At 34.1% G+C, this 11,365-nt stretch overlaps 1 protein-coding gene across 1 annotated transcript; it reads left to right on the top strand.

The window, feature by feature from the left end:
• Nucleotides 1–5,569: 5,569 nt before the first annotated feature.
• On the top strand, nucleotides 5,570–6,646 carry LOTGIDRAFT_119963 (hypothetical protein; the record flags this gene model as incomplete). Its single annotated transcript, XM_009058060.1, has 1 exon — nucleotides 5,570–6,646. One exon carries the CDS (start codon nucleotides 5,570–5,572, stop codon nucleotides 6,644–6,646), a length of 1,077 nt encoding a protein of 358 aa, XP_009056308.1.
• Between the last annotated feature and the right edge of the window lie 4,719 nt (nucleotides 6,647–11,365).

Raw genomic sequence — 11,365 nt, 5'->3', positions numbered from 1 at the left:
GTCTAAACATTCTTGGTTACTTAAAAAGTCCTACGGAGTTGTTGAAAAGTTTCGCATGCGGGTTCAATTATCTTGTCGGATGTAGCCCAATTTCCCATAAGAGCAAAGAGTGATCTGGTGTTGAATCTGGGTGGTATTTAGTGATATCGATTATGTCCGACATAGTAAGTACTGTGAACGACTTTATGCTATCTAAATCTTCGTGGGGCACACATACATAATCAACAACTGATCTACCTAATGTTGATATATTTGTAAAGTCCTGCGATCCGATTCTGCCATTTAGCATTACAAGATTTGAGACAGTAAGGAAGTCTATAAAAAAGATCACCGTAGTGATTTCCTCGAACATCAATAACCTCCCGTGGCATTATTCCGTCTACACCATCTATTGTATCTGAAGCGTCACCGCTTTTGACAGTTAAAATCTCAGCATATTTGAATATCACTCATGTTTTGGAAGCTGTAAATTTGTTCAAGTAGAGTCTCGAAGAATTTTTGTGGTTCATAGTGGCGAGAGGTGATTTGAGGATTTCTATATACACATTTTGATATTTCACTATATGATTCAATGTTCGTTTTTTTGCCTAAAAGTTTGTGTTTTTGTTTTCATTACGCTGAGTATAACCAAGCTCGGTCTGTTTGTTCTTGGCCTAGTTTCGGTGAGCGCTCTTTTTGATTTCAGACGTTCCGCCTGAGTTGTATTAACATCTGGGTCGACTGGAATAATGAGAGAAGACTTATACAAGATCATCGGACTTTCACATGCCGATCAAGATCAGAACCCATATAATTACATCAGTGATTTTAATTGAAATACGGCATTTGCTTTGATGTATTTTTTATTTAAACAATAGATCTGTAGCAGTAGCGGCTTGTGCTTGGTAGCACAAATTTTATTCAGAAAATGCTTTGTGAATTTTGAAAATTCTATCATAAGTGCTCTTTCTGCACCTAATTTGGCTGGTAAAGACGGTCAATGCCATAAAGTGTGCACTGAGAGAAATTTTTTTCAAGGACAGCTGCATTTTAACTATTGAGTTTTAAAACTTTACATGATACACAATTTATGACCGAATTTGCATATATTTGAAACATATGTTGGTGTTCTAATCAATAATAATTTAAAATAAGAAGGTTTTATGGTTAATAAACATATTTTGTTATAGATAATAAACTTTATATTTTTTTTTTAGTTACAGCTCTCTAATACAAGGCCGGAAATGGTGGGAAAAGGCCGTGAATCACAAAAAGCATAGTTTTCAGACTATGTTTGTCCCGCATGGAAGTTTCGCAAGTGCTCTTGTACAGCTTTACGGGAACAGATGTGCTCAATACCACAGCCGAGAGACTCGCTGGAGACTGAGAGTATAGAACTGTTTTAAAATTCTTTCACACCATTCAGGCATATCAGGGTCATCGGACTTCACACGACGATCAAGATAGGAACCCGTATAATTGCGCCTTTGTCTATGATTTCATGTAGCTTGCCAGTATTTATTACATAGTATATGTATTGAATTTATAAATGATCTATTGATTTTATTATGGAATTTCAAAATTCGCCAAGCATTTCTAAATAGAATTTGTGTTACGTAGCACCTTGTTCGCTCGGTAATGTTATAGCAAAACTGTGCATGAATTCTCCTATCAATCGTTGAAAGATTTGTCTTTTTACCTTAGAACATCTCGTCAAGCCACATATTAAGGACACATTTCGAAGCTGACCATTGTGGTGTTGGATTTAGAATCTTTGGTTTCGCCTATAAATTTATATAAATTTTTTAACGTGGGATAAGTTATATTTAATTTTCTTTCTTTTTTTTTTTTTTTTTTTTTTTTTGTTTCTTAGAATAGTGGTAATATTAATGTTGAGTTCTCGAGAGGTTTGAGTTAAATGTCGCGAAACAACACCGAATTACTCTTTCATGCAGTTAGGACCAAACCACAGACGAATTCCCAGAGCAGTTATCGCATCATAACGTAATTTAACGCAGAATGAACGCGAATATTATGTGCCCCTCTTTTTCGGGTCACTTGACTATTTTTTCAAATTGGGGTCAGGTTCTGTAGACCATGTGATGAACAGTCGCTCTCTGATGGGATATATCGGTGTTGCCGCCTTGCGACCATGAAAACATCGCGTGTGGCAATCGCTTTGACGCTTTTCCGCACAGCCACAATTTTTATCGAAACCTTTACTTGCAACAATCGCTTAGCCCACCCCATAATACGCCACTGGATAGATATATGACAAAACCGAAGATTAAGTGAGAAAGTTCTTCCGTTTTACCAACCGCTTGCCGAAGTGCATGAGCGTATTTTGACGTGATCTACTATATTTTCATTTCCAATTGGAGGACTAAGCAAATTAAGCAAACTATCTGGACGGGGAAATATTATAAAATTTCAGGTTTTTTTATAAAGTTAATTACGTCCTTATGGATTGCGCAACACTGACACTTTCACCTGGCAAAGTATATGATGTATATGCTGTCAGAGTGTAATTTACAATAAGATTTGAAAAGAAAGATTCTTGTAGTCCACAGATATCTCAAAAAATGATTGATTTATAACATGAAAGTATATGTTCCTTATATGGCACGTGATAAGGATTAGCCTGATCAAAATTAGGTATTGTGTCAAATAATCCGCTATTATCGATATCTTCACAATTCTCTTAGTTGAAACAGAAATAGTATTCTATACTTACTATACTTAAGCAACCTATTAGAATAATTGATGTTTCTAATGAATCATCATGTATTCTTAATCCACCCCTTAATCATAGCATTATGTTCTTATTGCATATAATAAGGAGATTTTAACCAATCATAAATGTCCATGTATATACAGTCTGGATAAACAAAAAAAGACTTTTTGACCTTTCTTGATCGGTCACTCATACTATTTAAATATTTAGACCACGAGTTTGTCCAGAGTATGAATTGATTTTACTAAAATTTTACATTTCACTCTAAAAACATAGACTGGATGATTTGTTATTGCAATTAGTGCAAACATTTTTGGATTTATGTTGTTCAAGTATCAAATACCATTTTTATAAGAAATTATTTCAAAGAATGCCTTACAGGTATCAACTATAGCTACAAGGATAAAAAAAAACGACCATATTTTCGAGATCGACTCTCACAAGATTGTTATATTAAACCTATTTCCATTTGTGTTTCGGACTAAGACTAGCAAAATTAGGATTTTTGTCGTTGATATGATAAATTTCATACGTTTCCTTTCCTGCATATGTGAAAAAAATATATACATTTATTGTCGTCTTCTTTTTTCCTTAAACATATTCTTTTTCAGGTTCTCATTGATTATTAGTTAAAAGAGAGGTATTTTTATTATTTGAAGTTTCTTTTCTTTTTTTTTTTTGTTCTGAAAGCATTTATAATGTCAAAGTTAGGCTATATGATACAATACCATCATTAGTCATTAGAACACCTCTACTTTCTATTCATATAAGTATTTGCATTTCCATTTTCATAAATGAAAATAAGGGAACCCATCTTTAAGCTAAATATCATTTATGAGGCATCATGTTCCAATTGCCAGTCTGACGTCTGATATCGGGTATAATGAAATGAAAACTAACCCATATTTCATAGGTTTTATCTTTATATTTTATATATATTATCTGTTATGCAAATGTGAACAACTTGAGCCGTTTTAGGTAATATTAACTAATATGTTAGCCAAGGAGATTTGCTATTTGCTTCACTAAAAACTGATATATGATGATTGATAGCGAAAACCCATCTTCGTAAAATGTTTTCGTGAGGAATGAGAATTGTTTTATGTCAATTATAGTAGTCTTACCCCTTTTTTTATATATTCTTTGTTGTTAATACAAACTCAATCAGTGCACAGCGTCGTAACATTTGAAAAGATAGCTTGCCAGGCAAGGTAATATACGCCCACTGGCAGCTTTGATTTTGAATAAAAATATTTAGCAGAACAGTAAAAATCACCAGTATGAAATATTCAACCTTCAGTCATACATTTCTTTAGGGCGATACTGAATAATATTGTGTATGAGTTATTGCCCGTGTTGAAAAGGTGTTCAATTTTTGGCTCGTGAAATCTCCAGAAGGCAAATATTCAATCTTCAGTGCTGGATTGAATAATAAAAAAAAATGATAAAAGTTTTGTCAAAATCCAGCAAGAATCATGCCTTTTATTGTTTAAGAGCTAAATTCTTCTGATTTTCAATGGGGTTCATCCTTGGGTGATTACGAACATTCACACCAAGTTGCATCAAAATCCGTCAAAAATTGTGCCTTCTAGAATGATACACATAAGTATGAAGTCATTTTTATACGCCCACATGAAATGGGGGGCTTATATTGTCGTCACTCATGTCCGTCCGTCCGTCTACAATTGCTTGTAAACACTCTTCAAGACACAATTCTTGTCGGATTTTGACAAAACTTGGTATGAGTGTTCGTAATCACCCAAGGATGAACCCTATTGAAAATCAGAAGCCCTTGTTCTTGAAAACGCGTTCAATTCTTTGCTCCTAAACACTCTAGAAGCCAGAACTCTTGATGGATTTTGACGGAACTTGGCATGAGTGTTTGTTATCAACCAAGGATAAACCCTATTGAAAATCAGAAGAATCGTAAAATATTTAGTATGGGTTATTGCCCTTGTTCTTGAAAACGTGTTCAATTTTTAGCTCGTAAACACTCTAGAAGGCACAATTCTTGACAGATTTTGACGAAACTTGGTGTGAGTGTTCATAATCACCCAAGGAAGAACCTTATTGAAAATCCGAAGAATTGAAAAATATTTAGTATGAGTCATTGCCCTTGTTCTTGAAAATGCATTAAAGTTTTAGCTTGTAAACACTCTACAAGGGACAATTCTTGATGGATTTTGACGAAACTTGGTGTGAATGTTTGTTATCACCCAAGGATGAACCCTATTGAAAATCAGAAGAATTGAAAAATATTTAGTATGAGTTATTGCCCTTGCTCTGTCATATTTTTATTTAAAATCAAAGATGCCAGTGGGCGTATATTACCTTTCCTGGCAAGCTATCTTAAATACTCAGAATCACCCCGCTCCTGTTTGCGAGAAATCGAAGACAGAAGCATCTACATCATAATATAAAGTTTCATTCTTACCGGTAGAGATATTTTAACGCATTTCGCCCATGAACTTACTTTTTTAGCTTCTTATACATTAGTTAAGTTCACCAAAGGTTTTAACCAGTATCAAAGGGTTGTCTCCTGAAGCGCGTTAACAGATTAATGAATTTGTACCATTAGTTTCGTGTAGGCGTTGGAATATATTTCACCGCTTAAAATACGAGCTTTTAATCGATAAATGAAGGATATGCAACTAAATATATATATTTTAATTCGGATTTTATATCATAAATCGTGACTTCGTTTTTAGTGTGTAATCAGTGTTAGTTTGTTTGTTTGACTAGATTTTCACTTTCCCTTATTCTATTTTGAAGTTGATGGATACAATGGGTTTATTCCGCTCAAGTTCGTCTAAAAGATTGTTATTTACGTGCATTGCGTTATGTGTTTTGATGTACATGCTATTCCTTGCCTACCCTTGTGAGAGTGGTCCAAAACTCTACATTGTCCCAAAAGAACGGACGAGATATGTCTATGATTCGGACCAAAGAGCTATTCCATATGATGAATTTATGCCCTTAATATTTATTGGAGGAGTTCCTCGGAGTGGAACAACCTTGATGCGAGCACTACTTGATGCTCATCCGGAGATCCGTTGTGGAGAGGAAACGCGTATTATTCCTGCAATCCTCGGTATGAGGATGCAAATGGAACGTTCTGCGACGGAGAAAATGAGACTTGCAGAAGCGGGAATCACCAGTGAAATAATGGATTCTGCGATTCAAAGTTTTATCTTGGAAATAATTGCCAAACATGGAACAGCCGCAAAGCATTTGTGTAACAAAGACCCCTTTACTTTAAAATCCACTATATATCTGCATCACATATTTCCTAATGCCAAATTCCTATTTATGATCAGAGATGGTCGAGCTGTAGTGAACTCCATTATTAGTCGGAAAGTCACAATATCAGGTTTTGACCTTAAAAACCCCAAGAAATGCCTACAGAGATGGAACCAGACAGTTGACACAATGTATTCCCAGTGTATACGAGTGGGGTCAAGTGTATGTATGCCCGTATATTATGAACAAATGGTGCTTCATCCAGAAATATGGATGCACAGAATATTGAAATTTTTACATATACCCTGGAACGAATCAGTGCTACATCATGAAGACTTTATTGGCAAACCTGGTGGAATTTCTTTATCCAAAACAGAACAGTCCACAGATCAAGTAATCAAACCTGTTAATGTGCAAGCTTTATCAAAGTGGGTAGGACAATTTCCAGAAGACCTCGTAAAGGACATGGCTAATATAGCGCCAATGTTACGTGTGTTGGGATATGATCCAAATGCTAATCCTCCGAATTATGGAACCCCAGACCCACAAGTTAAAGAAAATACATTGCATATAAAAGCGAATTCCAACTTTTGGAAAGCGCGCGAAAAAGACATCTTCGATCAAAATCCTATTAACCAAGCCAAAGCCAAGCTTAAACAGAATATTCAAAAGAAAGGTGATATTATAAGTTGAAGACTAACACAGTAATATTTTGTTTTAGTCAATGGTATGTGAAAATATTTTAAATTTATCATAAAGTGGGCTTGTTTCTTCTTATGTGTGGTATGTTGAGGGAATTATGATATTTCTATGGCTGAAAGTCTCCACAAAGATGAAAACATTGACGTGCTAATTTTTGCATGCGCCTTTTAACAAACTTGGATGGTTGACTGCTAAAGTTCATATTGCCTCCGTTTCTTATATAACGGACTGGTAGATGTAGATGGCAAAGAGATTTACAGAAGCTTGCTGAAGAATTAAGATCTCCATCTCAACAATTTTTGTGGCGATCACCTAGATCACCGTAATAGAATTCAATTTCAGTATTCATAATTTTAGATAAACCGAAAATCAAAATACGTTATAAATGAATAATGACAATTTTCCGGCTTCAAGGGACATGTTCATCATTTTTTGACCGATTTTACCATAGTCATAGAAACGGAATTTGTTTTGTTTTTTTAGCTATAATGAACTAATCAGTTATTTGTGTTCACAGCTCTTGTCATTTCTTGAGATTCTGGTATACATTATATATATCTGAAAGACATGTATATAAATACAAAGTTGGGGTATATTTGATGGAATTCAATATGAAATTTTTGTACATTTTCAGTACTTCAGTACTTAGGCTATATTCAAAATCCAAATCAACCCCCGAAAATAGCGAATCTGTCCCTTTAAGTGATTATACAACAAAGACCTTGCCAGACGATTTCTGTATTCTTTAATGTCTGAAAAATTTGAAATTTTATTAATTGACAAAACTTGCCACATGTTGCCTAATTATGACAAAATTTTTAAAAATGATTTCATGTCAATTAAATGATTAGTAATGATGGCAAGCAGGCAGAGTCCCTGACTTTTTACTGCGACGAACGTGGCGAAAAATGGAGTCACATGATTTTAGTTGATAAATATTAGTAGTGTGAATCATTTGAAACTGGACAGTGACAGATGCTTTGCAACTTATAAAAGTTCATTTTTTACAGTTTTACGTCTCATCTCTCTATATCTGTTTCCCTTCCTTTTTCGTCTGTCTCTTGTTCGTCCACCCGTTTGCATTTCCTCATTAAGTTGACAATTGCATACATAGTTATCTCCCTTCTTACTGATGTGATGTCAGAATTCGCCTTGAAATTGCTTACTCCAATAAGTTCACGTATTAATTTCATCTCAACCAAGACCAACAGCCTTCGTTAAGTTTTACATCTTGTGGTTGGATTGTACTTGCTGTGTGCATGGTGAATGGTTTCTGGGATTTTTTTTGCAAAATTTGGGCCCAGTCATAAATGGAAAAATAAGACAATAAAGAATTTTAAACGGTGACAATAGTTTTAAAATTACAAATTTGGATTATTTTTTTTTCAGTATGATTTTATTATCGTGTTGGTTAATTGTGATTATTGATGTTTTAAGATTATAAAAATATTTCAACAAAAAAACTTGTGTCTCAGTTTATATATTATCTTGTGTCTCAATTAAATCATTGAAATAAAAGAAGCGACGTTTTCATACGAGAGAAGTTGATATTCAGGTATTTCATACTGTGTTAATATTTACAAAACAAATCGTAAGATAAAACAATTTTTTTGATTTTGCTGTATCTGATATTCTTTGAATTAAGCAAAAGTGATTCTGTAATTTTGTTCGGATTCCTTTCCAAAACCTTGCGGATCCAAGGCAGTGAACTGATTATTTCAAAACCAACCAAAATACTAGAATGATGCGGTAAACGGAACCACATTGCCTCTGTGTATGTTTGGTAGTATCCTGAAAAAACCACAACACTTAACTACGCCTCAGACAAATTTAATCAAATATGTAACATACATGCCATGTTTCGCTGAAACATGATTCTCGCCAACTTTCATTCGATAAACACTACCAGAAATATAAACTGAATGAGCGCTACATCGAGTTAAATAGGATGACACACAAACATAATCCGAAGCAACCAGTCACAACTTTTTAATTACCAGAGTAACCGCCCTATACTTTCAGAGTAGTAACCATAAACATTCAAAGTAACCATTAACTTACTGTCAGAGTAGTAACCATTAACTGTCAAAGTAGAAAACCATTAACTAACTGTCAGAGTAGTAACCATTAACTGTCAAAGTAGTAACAATTAACTTACTGTCAGAGTAGTAACAAATTAACTACCAAAGTAGTAAAAATAACTATCAGAGTAATAAATAGTATATTGTTTGGAAATTTCCGAACAATATAATTTAATGCGCTAACATAAAGTTGAATGCGATGCGTGTACAAATATGCCGATTTGAATACATGTTAATATAAGGCTTTTCTGACTCTTACTCTTATCCCTAAAATCTATTCCCATCAGTAGATTATAATTGTGCAAAGGTCTAGTTAATAAACGCCACAATCAACTACCGTTACTGCAGAGTATCTTACAGGCGCTTTTAGGTGCTGGGAAATGTTAATGACATTTAATGGGTTTACGCTTTTTAGATCTCTGACTGTAGATGGATCTTAAAGATGGGTTCCCTTATTTTCATTTATGAAAATGAAAATGCTAATACTTATATGAATAGAAAGTAGATGTGTTCTAATGACTTGGAAAAATATCAGTTTGTCTCACATGTCCATGATTAATTTATAATTAGCTAAATTAGAAGAGAATTACCACCAGAATTCCAATGAGTGACCCGATCAAGAAAGATCAATAAGTCTTTTTTTGTTTATCCAGACTCTACATATATGGACATTTAAGATTGGTTAAAACTCTTAATTATATGCAATTAGAACATAATGATATGATTAAGAATAATGATAATGATAATTCATTAGAAACACCAATTCATCAAAAAGTTTGCTTAATTTGACACTAAAAAATGAGGAAACCCATCTTTAAGCACTGTCTGTAACACATGTGGCTCGTTTTTCTGTCCCATAACCCTTTTCCATATCACAAGCTCATCTTCTCTCTGAAAATTGGGTATCCGAAAATTGTCTTATTGATATAGTTCTGACAACTTGACATCTTCCGTCGCAGGTTACTGTGATATTAACCGTTCTACAAAATGGAGAGCCTTAAACAAAGCGAGTCGTCTTTTTAACTTTGAAACACGGATAATTATGGATACGCATGGCTGAGACGGTGAAAATTTCTAGAGTAAGCTGTGAAGACTGTAAAACCGAGTACCTAAGCTGCACAATCCTCTTTCTAGACCAAGGTACGATTGACCTCCAAAAATTGCGAACCACGCCTTTTTAACTTGTTAGCTGAATGCTCTCGCATCTTTGCTTGTGGCATTTGATTTTAATTTTGGTCAATAGTAAAGTCTGACGGTTTAAATATTGCAATAATGTTGTCCGTACTTTTATATTTAAAAAGAGTTATCTCCCTTCTATACATTCGAAACGCGTGTAATGCAAGCTGGCAGATTGTGTGACACGATAGCATCGACTGAACCACCATATGAGCTGATGGTCTTCATACTGTAGAATATTCTCGTTGACGATTTCCCTCTTCTGTTCAGTGAGATCACTAACTTTGAATCATCAGCTTAAAGTCCAAATTTGGAATGTCAGCTCCCATGATCAATTAAGCTCTCCTGATGAGGTATGCTTATCCGAAAAAAACGTGACGGATGTACTTTAAAGTGGCAGTTAAAATATGTTAAAATTTCGTCCTTTATAAAAAAAAGTCGTAAATAATGGTTCACGATATTTGACGTGAACCTCTCAAGAACCTAACATCAATTCTTCCCGATTTCTTAAAGGGACATTCTGCTTTTTTGAAAAAAATTTTTTAGAATAGTTTTGGTGTTTTAAAATTTCATGATTTTTTTAGTTAAAATCTTCAGATAAGCTAAGGGACTTGTTTCTCTTGATTTTTGTGTAAAGTTTTCATAAATTTCATTCGGCAATTTGTGGCAGTTTCCGTAAGCTGAATCTGACTCGGTAATGAACGGTAAATTTCGTTTTTGCATATTGCCCCTTTGAATAAGTATCAGAAGCTTCATTCCATGGGTTCACGTCTAGATATTGGTTTAGCTGTATCGATTTGTGTGCTAGTGATCCTTTTGGTACTACATTTAAACCAGGTATAAAATATTTAATATCATTATTAATTGGTGTCCAACAAAAAGAAAATATTAGATATATACAATGTCTTTCCAATATCACACAATTAGATTATTAAGAAATTAAGAGACCGCCCACCTACCATCAAACAAATCAGAATCGATAATGTATAATGATTGACAGATGCCCACGGATTTGATTTACCAATAATATTCTACATCGTCCGACAAAGTGTCATTTAAAACTCAATTCTCAAGTTTGAAAACTTTAGGCGATTCTTAGAACTCGTTACAGAAACTCAGAAAGTACGATAGAGACTGCTGGGACAGGAAAAAGCCTTTCTAAGTTTGTTTGAAAACCATCAGTCTTTGTATTTATAGTGCTGATATGTAAACTACTCGCATTTTGTGAAAATATTGATAACACATGTAAAAACCTTTAGTTTCATAATATTGTTTCAATCGATACGAAAGCAATTTCAAAATATTTTTGGCGACAACGAACTGTTTTGACACATCGATTTCAACTTTGATCAATTTGAAAAAATTTTAGGACTTCAACAATGGACTTTAACGAATACCGAAGGAGAGGTAAGTTTCAATACTTTTAATGTTGATATCTGTTATGCATGCACAT

Source organism: Lottia gigantea, assembly GCF_000327385.1.
Source record: "Lottia gigantea unplaced genomic scaffold LOTGIsca_32, whole genome shotgun sequence".
NCBI lineage: Eukaryota > Metazoa > Mollusca > Gastropoda > Lottiidae > Lottia > Lottia gigantea.
This window is presented reverse-complemented; position numbering and strand designations above follow the sequence as displayed.